The 26,444-nt window shown below is 35.1% G+C and overlaps 2 protein-coding genes and 1 long non-coding RNA gene across 6 annotated transcripts; all 3 read left to right on the forward strand.

Annotated features, from left to right (window-relative positions):
• The first annotated feature begins 7,563 nt into the window (after positions 1-7,563).
• LOC110886952 (inactive protein kinase SELMODRAFT_444075) lies at positions 7,564-14,530 on the forward strand. The gene is made up of 9 exons (XM_022134840.2): positions 7,564-8,207; positions 9,717-9,829; positions 9,917-10,011; positions 10,897-11,807; positions 12,666-12,826; positions 12,922-12,998; positions 13,636-13,783; positions 14,151-14,300; positions 14,381-14,530. Exons 1-9 carry the CDS (start codon positions 8,054-8,056, stop codon positions 14,417-14,419), a joined length of 1,848 nt encoding a protein of 615 aa, XP_021990532.1. The 5' UTR covers positions 7,564-8,053; the 3' UTR covers positions 14,420-14,530.
• Positions 14,531-17,482: 2,952 nt separating this feature from the next.
• On the forward strand, positions 17,483-20,400 carry LOC110886954. 4 transcript variants are annotated; one of them, XR_004870075.1, is made up of 7 exons: positions 17,483-17,729; positions 17,996-18,402; positions 18,787-18,832; positions 19,010-19,113; positions 19,193-19,567; positions 19,667-19,783; positions 19,894-20,400. It is a non-coding gene; the product is annotated as an uncharacterized LOC110886954 (long non-coding RNA). The 4 variants fall into 4 exon arrangements; XR_002563068.2 differs by having other exon boundaries at positions 17,490-17,807; positions 19,515-19,567; XR_002563067.2 differs by having other exon boundaries at positions 17,494-17,729; positions 19,515-19,567.
• A 3,569-nt stretch (positions 20,401-23,969) lies between these two features.
• On the forward strand, positions 23,970-25,677 carry LOC110886955 (transcription factor MYBS3). Its single transcript, XM_022134841.2, has 3 exons — positions 23,970-24,552; positions 24,769-24,965; positions 25,149-25,677. Exons 1-3 carry the CDS (start codon positions 24,222-24,224, stop codon positions 25,464-25,466), a joined length of 846 nt encoding a protein of 281 aa, XP_021990533.1. The 5' UTR covers positions 23,970-24,221; the 3' UTR covers positions 25,467-25,677.
• The last annotated feature ends 767 nt before the right edge of the window (positions 25,678-26,444 follow it).

Here is a 26,444-nt window from a genome sequence, read left to right on the forward strand (position 1 = left end):
TTTTTTAGATCAATCCGAATGAGACAATTATCACCCAATACTTATGTGGGTTGTACCATACGAAAAGTTACTTGTACGTTTCATGAAGAAAGACCCATATCAAAGCTTTAACAGTCATCATATAACACATTCGTAGCTAATCTTTAATCATCGAATGCAAATTAATTCCGTTTTAATATCAAACCAGCAGATAGATATACTCATTAAGATCGAATAGCCTATTATTCATGTTTTATTCTTAACCAGGTGGGTTTATTGGGCTGGCATTGGGTTTGGATCAAGGATATGCGACTCATGTAGAGAGGATTCAAAAATAGCAGCCCAATATCTAGATGAGAGGGTAGTAGGGTAGTAGTGTGCGGTTTCGACAAACCATTATAATTTGGAAAATTGGTTTTTAATAAACCAACCTTTGTCCCGTTGTTAAATAATAATCTTACCTACGTAACTGGTATACAATAATCCTACCTATCAATATGTTGGTACTCAATAAACTTCCGTTAATTTTTTTTAGCTGAAGTTAATTTTTAAGTTTTATTTATTACACAAAAAGTCCCTCTAGTTGTAATTTACTAGTTTTAACTATTTTATAAAACAAAAAAACCTCAAGGGACTGTAATTTACTAGTTTTAAAATGGTTAGAACTAGTAAATTACAACTACAGAAACTGTTTATGTAATAAATAAAACTTAAAAACTAACTTCAGTTAAAAAAAATTAACGAAAGTTCATTGAGTACCAACATGTTGATAGGTAGGATTATTGTATACCAATTACGTAGGTAAGATTATTATTTACCAACGGGACAAAGGTTGGTTTATTAAAAACCAATTTTCCTATATATTATAATATAATGAATCAGTTAATAATTAGCGAAATTTCGTTTTTCGCTGACACATTTAATATTTCAAGCATAAATATCATTTGTCAAAGAGAAAACTGCTATTTTGGTTCCTGTGGTTTGGGCATTTTTGTCCTTTTAATCCAAATCTTAAACCTTTTAAATCTGGATCCCTGTGGTTTCACTTTGATTGCGCCATTTTAGTCCAAAATTCAAAAAACCCCTTATTTGAGTGTTGAAAACTAGCTATTTTGTATTTTTGTGCAGGGGCAATTTTGTCCATCTTAATTTATTATAACATATTAATAAACTAAATTAATTATACATAATTCATTTAATCCCTATATAAACAACAGATTATATTTCTCTCCCATTTAATCATCATCTTCCCAAAAAAAAAAAAAACTACCCTCAAAATCGCCACACATCATCTTCCAAAAAAAAACCCTAATACCACAACAATCTTCCCCTGCAACTGTCCAAAACTGAACTTCTCTCTAATAACAACTCCATCAGGACCATCACCATACTTAAAACAAACATCCACCATGAACTTACCGGTATACGAAATTTTCGCCTGTCTACGCTGTATTTCAATTCAAAAACACACATAATCAATAACTTCATATACTCCTGTTATCACTAAACCACCAACTTAATTATCCATTGGCACACACACTTTACCTCAAATGGATATAAAGCCTCACGAAACTGCTTCGAATTCCGTTCCTTTTGCGGATGATACAGCTCAGGTTTCTCAAACCAGAGTACAAATCAAGTAAAGAATTAAACAAAAACATGTAATAATTTCATTACAACTTAAAAATTAATAAAGCAAACACAAGTACTAATACAATTATAGTATCGGAACGAGATAAAAGGATATTTCTCAGCTTCAAATCGGTTGTAGGATCAACGACCTCAACAAGCTTGATGCTCATGTGGAGCCTGAACGACAATGGTGGTTTGCACATGTCATTGTAGGGGAAGATTGTTGTGGGATTAGGGTTTTTTTTGGGAAGATGATGTGTGGTAATGAGGGAGAAATATAATCTGCTGTTTATATAGGGGTTAAATAAATTATGTATAATTAATTAGTTTATTAATATGTTATAATAAATTAAGATGGATAAAATTGACCCTGCACAAAAAGACAAAATAGATAGTTTTCAACAGTCAAATAAGAGGTTTTTTGAATTTTGGACTAAAATGGCAATAAAAATGAAACCACAGGGACCCAGATTTAAAAGGTTTGAGATTTGGACTAAAATAGCAAAAGTGCCCAAACCACAGGGACCAAAATGACAGTTTACTCTTTGTCAAAAGTAAAATTATATAGCCTAAAGGAACGGTACGGATTCGAAACATGCAGATTGCCACAATATGTAAGCCCATAATTTTATCTTAATTCGTGATTATTTGTATATTATGTGACTGTGTATACATATATACAACAATAAATGTTTAATATTTTTGTGAATGACAAATTTATCCTAAGATTCTAATAAAATATTTTCTCATACATTCACATTTTTTATGGGGATTTATTTTTTTAGCACAAATTTGGTTTTAGTTATTAATCGAAATTAACCGAACCGTTTAACCAAAAACCAAAAATCTAACCAAATAAACCAAACCGATTAACCAAAAACATATTGGTTAATAAAAAAGATTAACCGATGACTTCGGTTTCGGTTAATGCCAATAACCGAACCGAACCGTGCATGCCCTAATAACCAACTAATCATACAAGACTTTAAACATGTAAACCTAAGCATGGATTCTATGATACATTAACAACTAATCAAATATAGATTCATGGTCACAACCCATTGACAATTAACAACCTGTAACTCAAGAACATGCATAATGACCAATTTGACCCATAACTACATATTCAAATTTAATTCGTATAAAATCATGCATACAAGTTTATGACAAATTGAAAACTCAAACATGCTTAGAATCACTTAAATCACATACTACAAACTTCAATTTAAGTGTTAGTTTGTTAAATCCTAAAAACCCAATTAGCTTAGACTTAGATTTGCACCCAAATGGGTCGACTTACAAAACCTCTCTGTTTTGTAAAATTGACAGGGGGTTTTGTAGACCTCGAAAAACCATATGAAAAACATATAACCTGTACCTGATTTAGTTAAGAATTGATGACAAATTCGGATGAACAAGAAACGAGCCCTATATGTGTTCTTCATTAGTTGCAGAGATTGAGCTCGAATTGGAAGTTGGTAGAGGTTGGGAATGATTAGGAAACGAATAATGGCCCTAGATTAACAACCAATTTGAATATATAATTTTTGACATTATATCAGTTGGTGTAACATATTAGAACATGTTAGATCATGTTCAACCCATCATTTCCTGCTTATAGCTCGATTTGCAACCGAAAGTCAAGCAGTTTGAGTTCTGCTTTGACTTTCGATTCTGACCCGTTTAAGCTAAGTTAGCTACTGATTTGAAGTTGTATTATGATCATATTAATGTATGGAATAACCCTCTAAGGTTATACCATTTGATCATAATCAGTTGTCGGGTTTTATACAAGTTCTTATAATGTGCCTTAAAAATGCCGATTTTTCCCTTTTGCGTATAAAATTATTTTAAATCATGATGAACACATAAATTGAAATACCTACTGATGTGGTGATATATTAAACATGTTTTGGCATAGTGAACTTGACATTGACTCATCCGATCATCCGATGCCGCCTATGCGTGTACGGTTGACATACATAGCTTAGTTTATATAAGTTAACTGAATTAGGTCAAATTCCTTCAAATTGATTTATAATCAGAATATATTATTGTTTGACCCATATTATACAAGTCATGGTACTTGTGAGGGTACAAACCATATTCTATTTGGTCTCCGATTAATCTAGCGAACTGTATCGATTTATTTATTAGTTAACTGGTCCAAGTCATATGACTTGAATAAGACCCGTTAATATTCTAATGGATCATTACTCCATTCATTCCAGACTAAGGGCATCCAGTAAATTGCAACCTTATTGGTTGTTTTATTTAAACGAATGTGTAATGGAACTAGACTTCAAGTAACCTTTCTTGGTAAACGAGTTATTGAAGCTGAAGTAATATCAGGCGAAAATATGAGCACCAGAGTTTTTATTCCAAGGATTAGTATGATTCCTTCAGACAAGAAGATACCTTTTCAATTTCAAAGAAGGCAATTTCCGTTATCAGTTTGTTTTGCTATGACGATTAACAAAAGTCAAGGGCAATCGTTATCCATAGTTTGTCTCTATTTAAAAGATCCTGTTTTTACTTATGGTCAATTGTATGTCGCTTTATCAAGAGTCAAGACGAGATAAGGTGTCAAAATTTTAGTATTTGATACTGATGGTAAACCGACAACGCAGACATCTAACGTGGTTATAACAACCCTCCTGAATTTTTCTGACGCCCTAATATATTAAAATATTCCTATATGTCCTAAAATACAACCCGTATGTGAAAACCGAGCCCAATATACGATATATCATTAAAAATTAATTAAAAACAAAGTTTTAATGTCGCTCGCGGGTCGCGTAGACCCCTTAGGGATCTTACGCGGGGCGTGACAGCTCCAAACTCAGACGAAACCCTAGCGTGCCACGTGTCATCATCGTGTCAACCCTAACTCGACGAATTAGCAAGCCTACGCCCTATTACTCTATGTCGCGGGCCGCGTAAGCCTTAGCTTAATCTTACGTGGGCCGCGAGGGAAGTTGAAGGGACGCATATATATAGAGGTCCTCAGCCTTCAGTTTCCGTTGCTCAATTCCTTCGATTCTCTCTCAAATTCTGAATAGTAGGCATAATTATCGGGTATAATACCCCCTAATTAATGAAGTTATGCTCCGTTGTAAGTATTATAACCCCGGTTACGTATTAGATACGTTGCCCGATTGATCCAAGGTTCCGTAACGGCTGTCGAGGTTCTGCCCGGCGTAGTCATTGGAATGCCGTCTCGGGGAGGGTATTACTAATGTAAATATAAAGGGTTATTATACTAACGCGTGTGCATTGTGTAAATTATAGATAATCACCAGGAAATCTTATAAGAAATCTAAGACAACAATGTGAGTAATCCTTCTTTTGTGTAAATCTTTTTGTGAGTAATCTCCTTTTTGTAAATTGTTTTTACAAAACCTTAAATGTTTTACAATGTGATTAAGCAGTGATTGAGTCTTTGTAGTTCTTCAATTACTGCCGGTATGTTGGGGGTTTTGTATACAAAATGTGGAACACGTTACCATTGGACAACGAGTTAGCCAATGTGTAATATGACCCACCAGTCAGGATTGACAATACTGAATGAGTAATTGTGTAGAAATAAACAATGTGATAGCTCTCAATACTGTTAAAGGATAAAACTCTTCTTGATTAAACTGGGATTCACTCACCAGTATTTCCCACTGACAAAATGTTTTTAAAACGCGTTTCAGGTAACAAAATGTGAAAGCCAACTAGAAGCCAGCTGGACAACACTGAAGGCTTGGAAAAGTGGCTATAAAAGTTACTTAAATAAAAGAAGATGTTTTATTCAATAAAATAGGGATTTTCCCTATGAAAATGTTTGTAATGAAAACTTGGGTTTTATCCACATATGTTTAATACTATAAAAGTGTGGTATTTACTCTGATAAACATTTTCTAACTACGGTCCTGATGAAATTTCCGCTGCCAAAATGATAAACAAATGATACCACCAAAACTGGTCTCGCGGCCGCCCGTTCCCGGACAGATAGGGGGCGAGGGTTGCCACAGTGGTTTACAAGGAGATATTTGGTAACTTATGATATAATTTTCACTTCCAATTTGATTTATTTGAAGTTTTCCTTTAAGTTATTTTGATTTGAAATAAATTTTCCTAAATTGTATTGACTACTTTATTGTGTCTTATATTGACTACTTTATTATGTTGAAGTTGGTATTCTAAGTAAGTATTCCAGCTGCTCAATAGCCACATGTTATTTATTTTAAAATCAAAGATTATATCCTCACACAGTAAACCAATAATCTTGTCTCATAATTTATATAGAATTATCGGTGAATGTCCTCACAAATTTTAAAAATATAAGTCGTTATACTTAAAAAATATAGATGATTAATAACTAATAAAATAAAACAACCCGTAGGCACAACGGGTGATAATCTAGTATAGTTATAAAGATAAATACCAATATATATAAGTAAAAAAATATAAATATAAATAACAAACTCCTTTGAGCCCGCATGCCTTTTTAAGCTCGATACATAAAATTTAGACTTAAACTTGCTTAGTAAATAGGCATTAACTAGTCATAAGCCTCCCACGTTGCAAGGAGGGGTCCAAAACCGTGTTACCAGTATTGCAGTGTCGGGAGTAACCGTGCTAAATAGCAATCGAACCACAACTAAAACCGGGAAAAATGTAAAACCAAAACATGAATTTTAAACACCAAGTGACTCACATAACATAAAAACTACCAAACATCGTACTAAATAGCAATCGAACAAAAAAAAAACTAAGATACCAAACATGACAATCAAACACTATGCTAAGTAGCAATCAAACGACGAATAAATCCAGATGTAATGAATTATAAAAACAAAAATAAACTTCTAAAACAAAAAATGAAAAAATACCCTAAAGTTATCACCAAAAAAAAAAACAAAAACCACAAAAAGACAAAAATAACTTACTATTCATCAAGATGTGATGAATTAATAGATATATATCAATATAAGTTCATGATCGTTTAAGCTCAATTTAATTTAATTTTTAGCAAGAATTTACATATTCCAAAGAACATATCCCTTTGTTTTTTCTTTCAAAATCTAAAAATATTGATAAAAAGTAAACAATTCTAGTGTCCAAGATTCAAAGCAGGGCTGTTCAAATCGCTCGCTCGTCGATCGCTCGGAAAACACTTGGAATATGCTCGCACGGTTTGGTTCGGTTTGCAAACGAGCCAAGCATGAGCAAAGGTCCGCTTGGCTCGGTTCGGCTCGAATTAATTTTTATTAATTTATTACATACATATATATATATATACACAAATTACATGTATATTCATATTTTAGCCATAAGTCCATAACACTCTATTAGATTTGGACCACTATATTATATTTGTCCATACTAACTTAATCAAACCAATAAAAAATTTTGACATCTTTCTCTCATCAATCTTCAGTCGACAATCGTCTCTCGCTCTCATCATACGCCACAATGCGACAATTGTTCTTTGTTGTATATTCATCGTCTCACCTGCCTCAACCCGAGCCTCATCCTCGGACGATCCGATCTCAATCTTAGTGTCATTCTCGGACAATTGGACCTTATTCGTGACCTGATAGCGGAGACGTCGAAGGAAACATGCTAAATCTATGGTTGTCCAAATTACCCGTTGCTCGCTTCTCGCTCGCCGCTCGCTCGAAAATTACACGCTCGAATATGCTCGTTCGAATTTTACTCGACTGTAAACGAACCAAACACGAGCAAAGATCCGCTCGATTCGGGTCGTGAAAAACCCTAATTCAAAGCAACCTCTAACTCTAAAAGCTCATTAATTTTAGTACAATGATTATTCTAGGGAATGAGGCCCATTAAATGTGTCTTTAAACGACTTTTCACAAAAATGTAACAATCAAAAATAGTAAAATAAAGAGAGGGCTCCAATCCTATCTACCATTGACTCAATAATATTAGTATCATACAAAGATGTGGGTCACCCTTTCATTACTTTAAACACCAATGTTTTGTTTTGTTTCGATCTTTCTGAATTCTGATACCCTTTTGGCTCTTCTTTTTTGTTGTTTTCACACAGAACCCTGTTGTGCAAATAATGTGATCCGATTGCCTTTGCAGGCTTTCTTTGTTTTCTTTCCATCATGCATTTGTTGTGAAATCTTGACTAAAAGACACCTTTTTCGGCTCTGATTTTGTGAAAAAGTCTCCACATTTTCTTGTTTTTCCAACATTAGAAAGCGAAACTTTCGATGATTTTTTAACAAATTGGCTAATTGGGTGTCTTTAATTTGGGTAAAGTTTGCTGCTTTTTGTCTTGGTTTCTTGAAATATGATGAATAAATTGGAGTTTGTTTGTGGGTATTTATTGTTCAAAGATCTGATCATATAGGCATAGTGGGGGGCTCTCATTTTGGGTAAATCTTGTTGTTTGGGACCCACATTGTGGGTTTCTTGAAAAATGATGAAGAGGCAAAAGAGTGGTAGAGTTGTGCTTATTGCAGTGAAAGCATCAAGAGAAATATCAAGAAATGCTTTGATTTGGGCTTTGACCCATGTTGTTCAGCCTGGTGATTGTGCTAAATTGCTGGTGGTCATCCCTACTCACACTTCAAGTAATCCATCTTAACCTCATTAATCCGTTGTTTAAGTTTTTGTTTAGATTTAGGGTTCATAAGCTCTCTTTGATCTTGTGTAAGTTTGTTTGTTTGACTCTTGATTTTTGACATTTTAGGGCTTGAGTATTTTCACATCTATCAGTTTATGATATTCTGACACTATGCAGTTAATATCGGTGATATATTGGTTATATCGGTGATATCGGTCACTTAGTAAAATATCGGTGTCAAATATCGGTACTATCGGCGATATTGACCGATATTTGACCGATATAACCGATATATCACCGATATTTGACCGATATAACCGATATTTGACCGATATCACCGATATATCGCTGATATATCACTGAATTATTGGTGTTAAATTGCTAAATATATATATTCTGCATTGTATTAAAATTACCGATATCCCTCCGATATCTCATCGAGATAACCTATATTTTACCGAATTAACTGCATAGTTCTGTCACTCGTTTATAAACTGTTTAAACCGGTCAGACCATACAATCTAAAATAAGTCTGGCAGGTTTGAGACTTATTCGGTTCGATTTTGATGGTTTAACCATCCCACCCTATGGTTTGGAACTTGAAACCGTCCGTTTAACCTTTCGATTTATTTGTTTATTTATGAAACATGCATCAACCATCCATCATTCCAAATTCGATACAATCAAACGATTTTGGGAAAAGTATATATAAAAAAAAAAGTCGGTTCAATCCGTTAACCAGCCAAACCGTAAAAATGGGCTATCAGCTGACCCATCCAAACTGGTGTTTTGTCATTTTCCAAAACTGTAGTTAGCAGTCCGACCAAAAGTTTCGTCAAAACCGGATGAACCGAACCGTGAACACACCAACAGTAGTGTGGATAAGCTATGTCCGGGGGGCGCCCGACCCCCCGAACTTTTCGATGCGTAGTGTTATGAATAGTACTTTCGTATAGGTATATGCGTTGCCGCCCCCCGGTTTCGCGAAAATTGGGGGGGGGGGGCGTGGCAAATCACATTCTTGATTTCTTATTGACATGGTCTTTTTTGGAATTTAAGTCCATTGTCAAGTTTGATTCTAAATTTCAAACATAGTTGTCAATAGCGATCGCTACGGTCACTATAGCGAATATCATGGTGTATAGGTCCATGCTCGCTATATGGTCTGTAGCGATAGATAGCGGCCTTTAATGTTTTTTTTTTGTTTTTTTCAATATTAATAGCAATTAAATATGGCTATAAAATAGCTGGATTTTAGGTTTTTGTTAGATATACATGTAAAATAGCGTATATACCAGGGTATTTTGATATAATATACATATAATGTTTTCTTCTATTGTATCGCTATTTATAAAATAGCGCCCGCTATTTATCGCTATTTTCTATGTAGCATATAGGTACCTTATCACTATTTGTTGCTATCCGCCATTAACAACTATGATTTCAAATGTTCAAGACTATATATGTTGTTCTTGACCAAATTCTATGCACTAAATGCTAATGTTGACTTTTTTAGGTCATAAGTTATGGAAATCTCTTCAGGGTGATGTTCGGGACCAGAAGGAAGATATCACCGAATCATGCTCCCAAATGATGCTACAGTTACATAGTATATACGATCCCGACAAAGTGAGTAGTTTCTTTTTCTTGCTGGCCTTTGAAATTTATGTTTGATGTTCAACTAAATTTGTATAATAATTTGATGGTTTCTGATAGATAAAGATGAAGATCAAGGTCATTTCCGGCACCCCTCATGGAATAGTGGCTGCTGAAGCAAAGAAAACCGAAACACAGTGGGTTGTTTTGGATACGTAAGTACATATACTACATTATAGCAAAATGATGGATCCGCACATGTTTTAAAGAGAATACGTATATAGGCCTGTAAATGAACCGAACGAACACGTACAAAGGCATGTTCGTGTTCGTTCGTTTAACTTTAACCGAACACAAACATGAACATATAATCGAACACATTTTTTTTGTTCGTGTTCGTTTATTAAGAAAATGGTCATGTTTGTGTTCGTTTATGTTTGTTCGTTTAAACCTAAACGGACAGTTCATGAACGTAAACAAACATAAACAAACAAACTTAAACGAACATGAACATATAATCGAATACATTTTTTTGTTCATGTTCGTTTATTAAGAAAATGGTCTTGTTTGTGTTCGTTTATGTTCGTTCGTTTAAAACCTAAACGGACAGTTCATGAACGTAAACGAACATAAACAAACTTAAACGAACATAATTTAACAAACAATAAACAACCCAAATGAACATTATTGATTAAACATAAACAAACTTAAAGTAATTTTTTATATATAGATTATTAGTGATTAATTACGATAAGTTTCATTGGAAAACCGATTTCTATTACTAGAAAGCTCAATTACCAATTAGTTATATTTATATAAGTAGTAGAAAGTTCCTTTTATGTTTAATATTTACATAAATATAACTACGTATGTATTTCGATTGAAACGAACAAATGTAAATGAACGAACAAAACGTGTGTTCATGTTTGTTCGTTAATTGAAATGGACAAAAAGTTATGTTCATGTTCGTTCATTTATTAAATAAACGAACTTCCCGCCGAACAAGTTCACAAACCGTTCATGAACGTGCGGTTCATTTACAGGCCTAGATATATTCAATTGTTATAAATATAAATTGTAAAAATGATTTCGGGTCGCAGGAACTTGAAAAAAGAGGCAAGAGCATGCATAGAGGATCTAGAATGCAACGTTGCCGTGATAAAAAAATCCGGTCCAAAAGTACTTCGCCTGAATTTGATCGGATCACCAACAAAACAAGTCGAGAATTCGGATTCTTGTTTACAAACACCAACGAATTGTTTCAAAGAAAATGAACTCATTTGTGATACTACCAAAGTCCCAAACGTAACACCTGTAAGCAGCCCCGAACATTCGTCTTTCACCACTACTGATCGCAACACTTCTTCGTTATCAAGTTTAGATCTAGACTTTTCTCCGTTTTTGGTTGCGGATCATGATTGGGACACAAAGAAACACACGACTCTTCACGAATCTGATCCCGATTCCGATTCTGATCGTGAAAACACGAGTTCCTCGCCTTCAACAAGCTTTTGTTCACCATGGTTGGACGATGTCAATCCAATTACCGACGCATTACGTGTAAAATTCTCGGAGCTTGACCACAGACCCGAAAAGTCAACCAAATGTGCGAGGGAGATGGTTCCAGTAACGAGATACCTGCAGCATAAATCTCCGTCGCTCTGTTCGATCTGTCAAGATAAAGCACCGGTGTTCGGAGCACCACCAAAATGGTTCGGTTTTAACGAGCTTGAATACGCTACGAATGGGTTTTCGGAAGCTAACTTCTTGGCAGAAGGTGGATTTGGATCTGTACATCGAGGGGTTCTGAAAGATGGTCGAATGGTTGCGGTCAAACAGCATAAACTCGCTAGTTTTCAAGGGGACAACGAGTTTTTCTCCGAAGTTGAGGTTTTAAGCTGTGCACAGCATCGTAACGTTGTCATGCTGATCGGATTTTGTGTAGAGGATGGTCGACGGTTGCTTGTTTATGAATATATTTGCAATGGTTCACTAGATACTCACCTCTATGGTACATGTTTCTCCTTTAAGATATATACAATTAGACGTAGGGCTGCAGACTTACAAGACCCTGTTCGTGTTCGTTTGTTAAGAAATATAGGTGTTCACGAACTGTTCATGAACACTTACCGAACGAGATTTTATGTTCATGTTCGTTTGTTAAGGAAATGAACTTGTTCGTGTTCGTTTGTGTTTGTTTGTTAATTTTAGGCAACCAACGAAAACGAATGTTGACGAACACAAATGAGCACAAACTAATGTTCATGAACACAAATGGAAATAAACGAACACAAACAAGCTTTCATGAACATAATACATAGTACATTGACACTTATTAATTATTTTATTTGTCGGAATTTTAAAGTATTTAAATAAAATATAAAAATTAAAAACACTAATGAACTATCGAACACAAACGAACACGCTACCGAACGTTCACGAACATAAAAGAACGACTAAACGAATGAAATTTATTGTTCGTGTCCGTTTGTTTAATAAACGAACGAACTTCCTGCCGCACGATTCACGAACCGTTCGCTGAACGTTTGGTTCGTTTGCAGCCAGTGGCGAAGCTTGAGATTTTCGACCGGGGGTCGAAAACGTATGTACCAAAAAATTTCTATAAAACTCTGTGTGTGTGTGTGGGGGGGGGGGGGGGGGGAGTAAAAACGTATATAGCCAAAAGTTTCTATACAAAAACTACATACTCTCCACTACTGAGCGAAAAGTTCGGGGGGTCGGCCGCCCCCTCCCGCCCCAACTAAGCTACGCCAATGTTTGCAGCCCTAATTAGACATGTCAAGTTTGGTGATATTCAACATTCAAGTGAACAAAAACCAATAGAAAAAGGTGAACGTTTTGTTTGCAGGGCAGAATCACGGGCTATTGGAATGGTCTGCGCGACAAAAGATTGCGATTGGAGCTGCTCGAGGGTTAAGATACCTTCATGAAGAATGCAGAGTGGGCTGCATTGTTCATCGCGATATGCGTCCAAATAATATTCTCCTTACTCATGATTTCGAAGTATTGGTATGTATAATGTTACTATGTTTTCACTTTACAAAAAACATTTTGACTTTTAAAGTCAACCCTGATCAAGATCTCGTTTTGAAAATTGTATACAGGTTGGAGATTTTGGACTTGCAAGGTGGCAACCCGATGGCGAAACCTGTGAGGAAACTAGGATAATTGGAACATTTGGGTAATCACACAATTTATAGTTAATTAGTTAGTTATACACATTAATAGTTGTAGGCAGATGTGACAAAATGGGTGGGTTGGGTAACCGGTTAAATTTGGGGTCAATTTTATGTGTTCGCTAGGGGTGTTCAAAAGTATCCGTATCCGAATATCCGATCCGAACTATCTGATCTGAATCCGAGCTATCCGAAAATTCGGATTTCGGATTCAAATAATGATTTTAAAAATTTTGGATATCCGAAAATTTATAAATTTAATTTCGGAAATATATTTATAAATTTGATTTCGAATTTATAAATTTATTTTTCGGAAATATAGTTCAGAGATCCGTAATTCTGAAAATATCCAAAAATATTTTTTCGGATATCAGAAAATTTATATTCGGATATCCGAAATATCCGGTTTAAAATAGATATAAAAAATATAAAATAAAAAATAAAATAAATAATTGGATATCTGGATATCCGATTACCTGGTATCCGAAAATTTCGGATATCCGGTTTTGAACACCCCTGTTTGCCATGGGGTGGCGGGTCGGGTTGGGTTTTTGTGAACCCCAAACACTTTTTGTGTATCTAAATTTAATTTTTATTATAAATTTTGATGTATGATTTGTTTACCAACGTGTTGTTTTTTAGGTACTTGGCTCCAGAATACGCTCAAAGTGGTGAAATCACTGAAAAGGCGGATGTGTATTCGTTCGGGGTTGTGTTAGTTGAGCTCATTACCGGACGAAAAGCGGTTGATATAAACCGGCCAAAGGGCCAGCAATATCTTACTGAATGGGTATGCTTTTGAAAACCCACGTAAAATATCGGTACCGATATTATCGGCGATATTGACCGATATTTGTCTGATATCTGACCGATATATCACCGATTTTCCCGATATCAGTACCTTTCTTCTAATTATTAATGGTAGGAGAGTATACGAAATTGTTAGTGTTAAATTGCGACATACATAAATTCTACATGATATTAAAATTACCGATATCCCACCGTGATAACCTATACCTCAAAAATAGGTCCTTGACCGATATCCGATTGTTTACCGCATTAACTGCTTAGTTTATGACCCGTGTGACCCGAATATGTTTTGGGCCGTTACCCACCCTGCCATTACGCCTCTAATTATTGTATATTTTGGTTAACAGGCCCGGCCATTGCTCGAGGAGGCTGCCATTGCTGAGTTGATTGATCCACGGCTTGGAGACAATTACTCGGAGCGAGAGGTTCGATGCATGTCACATTGTGCACGGTTGTGCGTTGCACGGGACCCACATTCGAGACCTCGAATGTCTCAGGTATGCACACCGAACCCGCTTTTCTTTTTATTTTGTATGATTGTTGTATCGACTGACCGTTTCATGTTTTTGGGAAACAGGTTCTTTGGATGTTGGAGAATAATGATATTATCAAGTGATCAATATGTACTATGGTGTGACATTAGCAACCATTTTATGGCATTTAGTGGAATACTTGTACATATACATTTATATACACAAGTAAAAAATATTTCATTTTACATGCATTATATAAGTGAATGAGTAAAATGCACGGATAGTCCCTGTGGTTTGGTGAAATTTCATCTTTAGTCCCCAACTTTTCAAAATTACACTCTTAGTCCCTGTGGTTTGATAAGTTGTTACTCGGATAGTCCCCAAAGAGGATGGAGGTTAGTTTTTCTGGTTAAGTGGGTGTGAAATGACAAGGACTAGCCGAGTAACAACTTGTTAAACCACAGGGACTATCCGAGTAACCTTCATCCGCTTTGGGGACTATCCGAGTAACAACTTGTCAAACCACAGGGACTAAGAGTGTAATTTTGAAAAGTTGGGGACTAAAGGTGAAATTTCACCAAACCACAGGGATTATCTGTGCATTTTACTCCAATTTAAATAAAAACTAATTTTAATCAATGTTTCACTTTGGTCCCTTCAACTTTACTACTAATTCAAGTGTAACCTTCACAACATGCATGTCTGATGTGGCATGGGTGTTCCATGCGAGATTGGGGGGGGGGGGACGTGTCTGGTCGTGTTTGGGGTTATCCTAAATTATAAGCATTGGGAATTGCGTATAACTAAAGTTTATTGTGACGAACCGCCTAAAATGTGGATCAATAGGGCTGTAAACGAGCCGAGTCGATCCGAGCTAAACCCAGCTCGAGCTCGGCTTGAGCTCGAATTTCAAATCGAGCTGGATTTGAGGCTCGAGCTCGACCAAAAGGTATATGATTTGTCGATGTATGCAGGTGATGATGTTTTTATCTGTTAATTCTGTTGATTTGGGATACTATTATAGAAGTGGAACTCATTTCACTGGCAAAAATAGGTCAGGAACCTGAGAGCTGCTTACAATGCTTCCTAATGTAAACCTTGAGGTATTGAAAACATATCAAATGGGTCAAATCAAAAGAACTAGCTAAAAATGAAAACATATCAAATGGGTCAAAAAGGTTGAAAGTCACCCAAAGTCTATTGTTGTTATTTCAAACAACCTCCCTAAACCATTATATTTGAAGATTAAGATTATTACTATAGTAATTGTTGATACAAGAATTGGCCAAAAAAAAAAAGAGTGTTGGTCAACGGTCAACCCAACCCGATGCGGCCATTTGAACATGTACTTGAAATTGGCCAGTTACCCAACCCGCCAATCTGATGTAGCGTGTGTTATGATAACGAAGAAAAAATCACTTTGATTCTGCGAATACCGTGATGATCTTTCCCAAACCCTCAAAATTCAACCCAAAGGGCAGAGAATTTGAAGTGAAAAGTGAGTAAATTCGAAATTGATTTCTGACCATTGGAATTATAAGAGCAATACATAAATAGAGACTGAAATTCGAAATGGGCCACAAAAAGGCCATGGGCCAAACATAAACCCAAAAAACAAAATGCATAAAACACCGAAAAAACATAAAAACTGTCCAAAAACTTCCATTAGAATGCGTTTTCTGGGGCGAAACTTAGACAAGGCCCCTCGTTTCAAGCTTCGATTTGACTGGTCGAATGCCTAAAACGGAGACCCGTAGCCAAAGTTATGCTCGTTTTCGTAAATCACCCTTGGAAGCTCGATCATGGGCCTCCAGAATGTCATGGCCCGATCCTCTATACTTGGGCCTGCATCACAATCTTTCCACCTCCAGATCTAGTTGGCTATGTGTATACTTATATTAGGTCATACATATAAATAAGTTCCATTAACATGATCCTCAAGTATCCTTCCATTCATTCTATGGGATCTGTAACAAGAATATTTTTCATTGCATTTTTTAGTGTCCATCTCACCATTATTGGTAGCCGTATCTCTAATGCACGTTGGGTTGGCCTGCAAATACTTCTTTTCCGTTTTCTTACAAGTTAATTGTGATTAGCAACATAATACTATTACTGTAAATAAAACGATTTAAGAGGTTGTAAGCATTCAAGTATACAAACACGCATTCACAAGAAAGGCTTTTGATTTAGGTGAGTTTTAACCATTTAACCTATTTCCTTTTTAACTAACTTTTTCCTTACCCCTTTGAGGTGGACATGCTTCTACACCCATCACTATTTCAAGTTGATGTATACAAATGAATAAAAATATCTTTCTTGTTAGGTAGCTTTTAACTTACATAGTTGTACCTTTTAGGTCTAGTTGTTCATGTTTGACACTAACTAATATGTGCCCTACACCTGCTATTTTAAACACCTTTCGTGTGTATTAAGTAATTAATAAACATATTTGGGTTGGTTGAATGGTTATGTAACTTTGTTTGTGTTCTTTCTTTTGTAACAATTACTAGATTAATACATGATGATAATATACCATAATGATGCATACAAGTACAAAGGGTTTTGTTTTGTTATGTTTTTTGTACTTCTTTGGTGCTTTTACTTAGATCAAAGTGCTTAGATCTGATCCTAGTAATCTAGTATAACTGTATTAGGGTATGTTTGGCATAGAGCTTTTAGGAGCTTCTAGCTTTAAATCTTTTAAGAAAAAACTCCTACTCAATAAAAAGTCTTGTTTGGTTGAAGGAGCTTTAAGCTTTTAGGTTAGGAGCTTGAAGCTTTTGGTTGAACGCTACTACTAGTAGCGTTTAGAAGGAGCTACAAGCTTTTAGGGAAAAATGACTATTTTAACCTCTAAAAATAAGGAACTTTTTAATGCACAAATTTTCTAAATTTTTAGTTATGTCCATTTTGGTCATTTTATACATTTTATTAAAAGCTCCAGCTACTCTACCAAACACTAAATATATCAAAAAAGCTACTAGCTACTAGCTACCAGCTACCAGCTTCCAGCCACCAGCTACCAGCTTTCAGCTTTCAGCTATCAGCCACCAGCTACTTTTGCCAAACATACCCTTAGTGCTTTTCCACAGCTGATATCATGAAAATAGATATTATTATTATTGTCTCAAAAGTTAATTATATATTCTTATGTTCCCATTAAAGTCAATGGGTACATTGTGCAATATGAGCCATTGGATGAAAATGAGATTAAATCCTAGCCGTTATAATTAGGAAAAACCTTCTAGAAGGAGAGGTTTTTTTTGGTTAATTTTGACCAAAGAAGGCCGTTTGCAGCAGTTAAGGGTTTCCTATCTTCCGGGGATTCAGTTCGCGTTGGTTTTAGACGACGCTCCCATGTTGTCCACTTCCCGTAATTTAGCTGCAGTTGAAGACGGTTTTTGGGTTTGTACAAGAATGCAGTTGTTAAAAGAGTGGGTATAAAACTAGGTATGAAACCTTTTCTTGCGTTCTTCTTCCTCTCTTCTCCCAGACTCCAGCATAAATACGATTCACTGGTTTAAATCGGTAATTTCTATGCTTCTGAAGAAAAATAGAAGGATGAGTATAAAGCGATGCCGGAGTTTCATACGGTTATCATTATCCCCAATTAACCATCCGCTATATATTCGAATCCTCTGTTAATAACGATTGTTTTCTTCCGGAATTCTTTGAAATAAGAGGAGTTAACTAGGTTTTCTTTTGGTTATTTGCAGATCGGTATGAACAACATCGAAAGTTTTTAGAGTTTTTTCATCAAAATCTACAGTAAAACGAGGAGATTCAAACAGGGTTGTGTTGTACTTGGCTGGTAGTAATACGACGAACTGGTGGTATGTTCGATGCCCTTTTCATCACTGACGACTTTGGTTTTTCGGTTGCCCCGCATCCCTCCCGGGTCTATTGAGCACAGATTCGTGTAAAAATCCTTTGGATGCTGTAATTGAAGGGCGAAATTGAAGCGTAACAGGTGATGAGTTTCTGGGTTTAAGTTTTTATGAACCGGGAAAAGCTTTATAGTCTGCAAACAGTTTCTGTTCTCGTGAATTTGAGAAAATAGGCCAAGAACTTCACTTCACGTATCAAGCAATTTGTTTTCAATTTGGAACATTAAGCCATTAAGGTATAATTCTATTTAAATTTTGTGATTCTTTTTCACTATTGATTTTAGTGTTGTTTCTTAATACCACTAACATTTGATTATTTGTAACTTATATTTTTATTGCATCTTTAATCAGTTTTATGCTTTACATTAACATGAGCACTTTTGGTTTAAAGGTATATGTTAATTAACGCGCACATCCGACATTTGATAATCTGAGTTGTGTAGCAACCAAACTGTTCTATTGTTCTTGAAAATCAACGATATATATATGTTTATTCTACTATTTTTTTTTTGTTTTATTTACTGGGTATCTATGGATTCTTCATTGTTGGGTGTTGTGTTGTTAATACTTATGTCTAAGACCTTCCATCTCGCTTATAATATGTGTTTTTGTGCCCTCAGGTTCTGTTCATCATATAAAGATAGACCACTATTCATCAATCTACAAGTACTCACTCATCTTTTAACCTTTAATTTCGCTTATAATCTGTGTTTGTTTCTACTGAACCACATAAACTTTTTTGGCTGAGAAAGTTATCTCCGTTACATGAGAAGTCTAAAAGAGAAAATGAAAATGATATATAGGCTACACCACAATATCGTTTAATGTTATTTACTTTAACAGATTTCGGACTAAAAGAACGAAGGTTGGAAGGAGAAGAATACATCTCCATAGTGGACGAATTGATGGAAGCCCTTCATACACGTTGTCCAAAAGCTCTTATCTAGGTTCGTTTTTTTATGAGTTTAAATTTTGTATATTTGTTTCGTATGAAATTTTTTTAAGTTGCCATGTTGAACCGGTTAGAAGATTTACAATCCAAGTGGGCTTTTGAGATTCTTCAAAGATACATAAAGAAGTACAAGTCCATTACTAAATTTTCACCAAGATTTGATCTTTTTTTGTTCTGCATGTTTTAATTTGCAATTGAAATAAAGGATTGCCATGTTTTAATATGTTTATTTAATAATTTTTGTATTTGATGTGATGTGTTCTAGGTGTCTGATGAAATGTTAGATATGTTCAAATGGAGCAATTGTTTAAATTCTCTTTGTTTTATTTTTTTATGTTTAATTGCCTCTTTTCTACTAATAACTTGTACGCTTGTACACAATTTGAGCATATGTAGAATGCATCAGCAGTAGAGTGTGTCTTTCGATAGTGTCTCGCCTGGCTATTAAGGTAACCCCCATATCTAATATTCATGAGTTTTAGTGTGACTGTCCCGCTAATAAGTGTGACTGAGTTTTAGTGTTATTTTGCATTCGATCTCACCCTTAGAATGCCTCACTGCCGCTCAATGGCAAATTGACTGGAATGGCTTTCGGTGTACCAATCGTGGATGTCTCATTTGTGGACTTAACCGTGAGAATTGAGAAGGCGGCTACTTATGAGCAGGTCAAGGCTGCCATCATATATATTAATTTGCTGTATATTATTAATTTTTTTTCTACCAACTCTGCCAATGTTCTAAATTAACTTTGGAGTGCATTTTTGTTGTAATTTAGGGAGTAATGAGAAGGCAAACTGAAGGGTATTTTGGGATATGTGTGGTGGACAGTATGCGTGTGGGTAAAGATCCCGGTCCCGGATGCATCTACTTTGGTCGACCAGATGATTAAGTATAGTCGTTTGAGTCTGGATATGGCAGGGAACGAAGGTGGGTCATACACGCAATCTTCCTTCTAATCCGATGGAGGATTTAGAACAGCCGCAATGAGAGGGTGTTCAACCGGAATTATAAAATGACCTCTGCAGTGGTGGATGAGATAAAAGAGTCCTGGTGGGCGACTAAAATGCTCAGAATCGGAAGTATCAGGTCGGGTCGACTAACTGGGCAGCTTCAGTGGACTCGATTTTGGCTAGGCTTTGTTGTCAGTTAGTTTTGGGGGCTTTCTGTTGTATTGTTTTTTTCTTTTTGCTTTGTCTCTTCAACTGTCATGAGTTCAAACTCGATAAGTGACAAATTGTTGTCTTTCTTAATAGAAAAATCAGCTGGTTCTGTTACTTCAACACGATCCCATTTGTCAACCGCAAGTCTCATTAACCCTTTGTACATGTCGATTTTTGAATTTCGCAAAATTATAGACTGCCCTCCATAGCTTCCACTGAGAAATTTGCATATTCTGTAAGTTTAATGGTAGAATAAATTCGTCTTTTTATACGGCTTTAATATATTTACATGAATTTGGATGGCAGTCTTTCAAATCATATCCAAGTAGTTGTAATAACTAAAAATGTATTTTTTATATTTCAAATCATTTCAAGTAGTAATAACTAAAGATGTATTTTGTATATATTTATAAACACGCAATAAACTGTTAAAAGTGTTGAAACAAGCTTTGGCAAGTTTTTTTTTTCTTCATACTTTTGGGATCGGAATACCAAAACTTTATTTATTTATGAGTATAAAACACTTACTTTTTCTTTGTTATTTAGACAAACGATTTTCGTTTTCATCCCAAAACAATTAATATAATTTTACGATGAGATGAATTAGGGGTATTTACATACATTTAACTTTTTTTCATCATGATCACTTGATCTAAATATGTTTAGAATAATAAAAAAAAAAACTTTTGTCATTATGATATCAAAATAAAATCCCGTCCACCGGACGGGTATAGAACTAGTTGGTTTTAGGTTATGATAAGATTAGTGCTTGAAGATATGTGGACCTTTTCATTTTTTAAACAACATATTAGGTTAAAGTGATTCTGATTCTAATAATCATACTAGATCAATCTAATTAGATTTGGTTAATCATATTTGAAGTTGAAACAAAAATAATTATTAAGTAAACAAGGTATGATGAGAGCAAAGATAGTCTGGTTTCTTTCAAAAAACCGAACATTATGTGTTTTCCTAAAACTGGGTTTGACTTGTTTGTCCCATGTCAAAAAAAAAAAAAAAAATTTAGAACCCGTTTTAATTTAAAATCCGACTTATATTTGGCCGTATGACATATCTTGAACTTATACTAGTGATATCTAATTCTTCACACCACGAGCAAAATTCCCACAGCCCATTTTCGTGGGAAATCCGTGGGTAAACGCAGTTACCCATGGATTTCCCACGGAAATTGACGTGGGAATAGCAGCAGTTTTCTAGTAGTGTCAAGCACGAAAATCACTTTCAAACATACATCCAAACACCCTTGTAATCCTAATATTGCTACAATTGTAGATTGATATTCTTTATATTTGAGTTTACACGTTTACAACAATCTTGGTTTTCAGAAGTAGACATACGGACATAAAGGTCATCTAGCTTGCTTTTAAGGGTTGTACATGTGCGCTTAGACTTTGCTTTTCTAGAAGGAACCAAAAGTTATAGTTATAAAAACTATAGTTGGCAAGTTGCCATACTATTTATATGTTGTTTTCATATGATGCCAACCTCACTCCAAATCTATAACCTTTTTTTTTTCTGAGTGGAGACTATCTTGTTTGGCCAATATGACTTTGGATGAGAATTATTATATAGTTTGATCAACACATGATATATTTATTAAAGATATCTCAACTTTATAATATTGAATATTTTGTCATGAAAAGGCATAGTCAATGGAGGTTTATTGGGCTGGTGTTAAAAGATTCCTTCTTATAGTAATGCCAATTGCCGAATGCTCATACATAGATCACCCAATGAAGTGATTTTGCTGTGTCTGAAATCATTTTATAAAATCCGATCCGACCTAATTGGTTGATTCGTCTAACCTAATTAGTCTAGACGAGTCTTAAAAAACTCGATTTAAAAAATTGTTTATAAAAAATTCAATAATTGAAGGAGCAATGTCATGTATACCTCTTGGCGTATATGTTGACGTATAAAGTGAGTAAAATCATATCAGGACTACATGGTTGATTGGTTTAACCTCTAATCTTAAAAAGCCAGTCTAGATTATCTTAATAAAACTCGGTTTAAATAATATTAAATAAAACTTAAGGGTTGAATAATAGAAGGGTCGATTTTATATACCCCTCCATGTATCCGTTGATGTATATAATGTAAAAGTCATCCATAACAATCGTTCTTGGTTGATCGAACAATCTAAAAGTATAAAGAGTTACAAGTTTACAACTAACTTGTGATTTTGCTGAGTAGCAACAGTTTCTTTATTGATCATGTCAACATATGCTTACAACCTCAATGATGTTCATGTCAAGATTATTTAAAATGTTGATTGAGGTTACCTACTATAATAATGGACGCCGGCTATTGTGAAATATCTTTCTAACAGTCCAAACTTCCTTTCAGTTTTTATTTTCTAGATAATATATAGTATATGATATTTCATCATCATCATTACTATTATTATCAAATATGTGACGTTAATCATGTTTATTAATACCAATGTTTAAAGGAGAATTACAGCAACTTAGGGGCTGTTTGGTAACATCTGAATGGTTAAGTGCTGAACCAGTAAGAGGTCTGAACCATTAAGAGCCTGTACCGTTTAGAGACAAATGTCTGACCAATTCAGATTAGAGGTCTTAACCATTTACACTCTGTATAAATCTTAACCATTCAGAGGCAAATGTCTGAATCATTCAGACATCTGCTCGTGAAACAAACAGTCGGAACCATTAAGTGCTGAACAAGCAAGAGTTCTGAACTAGGGGTGTGCTGAACCACTAAGAGCCTCGTTAAGAGGTAAACAAACAGCCCGTTAGACGAATCTTACATTTGAATTAGGCATGACGCTATTGGTGGCCAAACTAGCAACATGTCCATTTGAACTCCACAATTAAGCATTTCTTGGTGATGGTAATATCAAGAAAAACGACCTCTTAAGAAGTCTCTATTTTCTCAAAAAATTGACCTTAATTATTGTAATATATTGATCTCTAAACCTTATTGTGTGTACACAAAAATCACTAATATATAAGATCATATATGTCCTTAAGCGGGTAGGGATCTCGGCGAAAAAGGAAGCTCCGGTAAACTTCTTGACCGATCCATTAGAAGGGAGATCTACCCTACGGCCCGCTGACATTCTTGTTTTTGGATGGGAAGGAGGAAAACACGCGTGTGTTGATTTGACAGGTGTGCCCCCCCTCGTTGGGCTAAGGGACCACGGGTTTGTGGCGGGTCAAGCAATAACTAAGGCAGAGGCGGCCAAAGTAGCTAAGTATGAGAAGGCTTGCATCGAGAATCAGCACGTGTTCATCCCATTCGCTTTCGATACTTTTGGCGCTCTCGCCCCTGACGCGGTGCGGTTCCTCAAGCGGGTTCAGCAGGTGGTAAGCAGTAACACCGCGCATGTTAAGGGGCATAATTTTGTGTTTAGCTGGGTAGGGTTTGCTATTCAGAAGGGGGTAGCGGCGCAACTTGTTGCTCGTCTACCTGCTATTAGTCTGTAATCGTCGAAAATTTAGAACGACACGTTAAACGGAGAACTTATGAAAGATGAAAAGTATATAAGAGACTAATATTGAGAGGCTTCAGTTTTAAAATATATATATATATATATATATATATATATATTATATTGATAACCTTTAGAGATGCCAATTTAGTATATTCTGTAGTTATATATGTATAAATATAAATATATTGTGAAGATAAGTGATTCTATTCATAAAAATGTTATCCTTTTTATTGTAGGTATGCAAATTGTCCATCCAATCATTTATTCTTAGGTTTATATCCAATTTTGTTTGAAACCCCACCTCCCACCACACATATATCATCATCATCATCATTATTTCCCTTGGTGCCAAACCTAAGACTTCTTCTCTCTATCTTTCTCTCTTTATGTGTGCTTTTTAGGGGTTGAATGATTGTGGGTCATTCTTACTTCTTTGTTTTTGCAATACAAGTTTGAGCAAAAATGGGGAGAAAGTGCTCACACTGTGGAAACATAGGCCACAATTCAAGAACTTGCACTACTTACAATAGAGGCAATGCCAATAGCACAATAGGTGGTGGTGGAGGAGGTTTAAGGTTATTTGGAGTTCAACTTGACTCACCACACTCTATGGTTATGAAGAAATGCCTTAGCATGGATTGTTTGCCATCTAGTTCTCTATTACCGGCCTCAGTTTCACCTTCTTCGTCTTTATCTTCCTCGCGGGTCTCCATCAATGACCTTACCGACAAGAATATGTCGGTTGGTTATCTCTCAGACGGTCTCATTGCCCGAGCTCAAGAAAGAAAAAAGGGTACGCAAGATAGTTATATATCTATTAATAGTTACTTAAATCATGCATCTCTATTACAAAACTATGAAATATCTCTTCTTTTATGTTATGTTATGCTATGTTATGTTATATCACGTGCATTGTGATTGACATGCATGTGTTTGATTTCAAGATTCACATCTAGAGATAAAAGAATGTAGATTTCAATGGTAATATATAGGAGGGGTGGTTTTATAGGTCTCCCTTGGTCCGAAGACGAACATCGTCGCTTCCTAGCCGGACTTGAGAAGCTAGGAAAAGGTGATTGGAGAGGAATTTCAAGAAACTTTGTGACCACAAGGACACCTACACAAGTTGCAAGTCATGCTCAAAAGTACTTCCTTCGTCAGGCGAGTCTTGTCAAGAAGAAACGACGTTCCAGCCTCTTTGACTTGGTCAGTATTTTTGCATTTCAAGCTTCTACTTTGTACCTAAAGGCTTGTACAATATTAGTCTATTGAATGCCTTTCACCATTCAATGTATTCCAGTTGGCTTATGTGTTTTTTTTTTTTTTACTTTTCTTTGTAAGGAAATGAAAAATGTGCCTAAATTCTAGTTGATATCTTGGTGGTCACAGGTGAGGGACAAGAATGGGCTACAAAATCAAATAATGAAATGTAATATGAGTCGAACAAGCTCATTCGATGATGAATACGATGAGGATCATAACGACAATAATCTTTCTTTGATTGATTTCGGTTCTCTAAAACAAGAGAAGGGCAGCTACTTCAATCCAATGATCAAATCCTATGAAACATCGTCGTCACCAACATGTTATGCGTCTCCAAGCGCTACTCTTGATTTAGAACTTACTCTTGCTGCGCCCAACCCGATGGACCAGAACAAATCGTCTACCACCTCCCTCCAACTCGGTCCGATCATTAGTGTTGTTTAGGGATCAGTTTGATCTGACACTTTACGTATGTTAATTCATGTTGAAGAATCTAATTATGATCAAATGTTGTAGATATGTTCTTGAATTTTGAGACCTTTGACATGGGTCTTGTACTCCGGTTAGATAATATTTTTGTAACTACAAATATATATATGTATGTACTCTATTAAATTAGGAGTAAAAACAAGAGAATAATCTTTCTTTGAGCATATATCATCATAAATGTTTTAGAATATTTTAACATCACTCACTTTTCAGGAAGACAAACTAGATTTGCCAAAATAAAATAACAAACGAATAGTAGACATACGAAAAAAAGTAAAAACTTTGATGATAAGAAATATATACTTTTTTTTTTTCAAATATTATCTTGTGTTTTTTAAGCATAATAACAATAATCTTTCATGATGATATATATCCATATCATGGACCCATTATTAATTTATTTTATTGGAAAAAACAATCCCATCAATGTCAATACCTAATTACTCTCAAGCCATGAAACACGAAGTTTACTTTTAAATTCTAGGTGCTTAATTTTATATATGTTTCAGACACTAACGATGAAAGAATAATAATTAAAAAAACCTCAAATATCTATGAAGCAAAAATATTTATCTAAAATTAGTAACATATTTATCTAAAGGACTATGCAAAGATATGCAACCTTGTACAAGGTAAAAGTGTGACAAATGCATATAATATTTCGAGTTATATGATAATTAATCTCAATTTTGGTCCTGATTAATCTCAATTGCATATAAAAGGTTGTAAAAAATAAGACTATGAAAAGATCTTACAATGTAACAACTAACAAAGAGTTGTACCCTTTGTATCAGAATTTGTTCATTATCCTGCAACTAGAAGCTATTGAGATTAAGACCTAAGAATTGATATGTGGACCTTCTTAGAGGATGAAGACAAGATGGAAAGATTCAATCAATCTGAGAAAAGATTGTAGATGGGTCTAGAGCTTTA

This window comes from Helianthus annuus, chromosome 10, assembly GCF_002127325.2.
Source record: "Helianthus annuus cultivar XRQ/B chromosome 10, HanXRQr2.0-SUNRISE, whole genome shotgun sequence".
In the NCBI taxonomy this organism is placed as follows: domain Eukaryota; kingdom Viridiplantae; phylum Streptophyta; class Magnoliopsida; order Asterales; family Asteraceae; genus Helianthus; species Helianthus annuus.

Coding starts and splice junctions, on each gene's coding strand:
- LOC110886955 (XM_022134841.2), top strand. CDS start 24,222: ATGGGGAGAAAGTGCTCACACTGTGGAAACATAGGCCACAATTCAAGA. Junction 24,553..24,768: donor AGCTCAAGAAAGAAAAAAGG/GTACGCAAGATA, acceptor GTGGTTTTATAG/GTCTCCCTTGGTCCGAAGAC. Junction 24,966..25,148: donor GTTCCAGCCTCTTTGACTTG/GTCAGTATTTTT, acceptor TGGTGGTCACAG/GTGAGGGACAAGAATGGGCT.
- LOC110886952 (XM_022134840.2), top strand. CDS start 8,054: ATGATGAAGAGGCAAAAGAGTGGTAGAGTTGTGCTTATTGCAGTGAAA. Junction 10,012..10,896: donor CAGTGGGTTGTTTTGGATAC/GTAAGTACATAT, acceptor TTCGGGTCGCAG/GAACTTGAAAAAAGAGGCAA. Junction 12,999..13,635: donor AGGATAATTGGAACATTTGG/GTAATCACACAA, acceptor GTTGTTTTTTAG/GTACTTGGCTCCAGAATACG.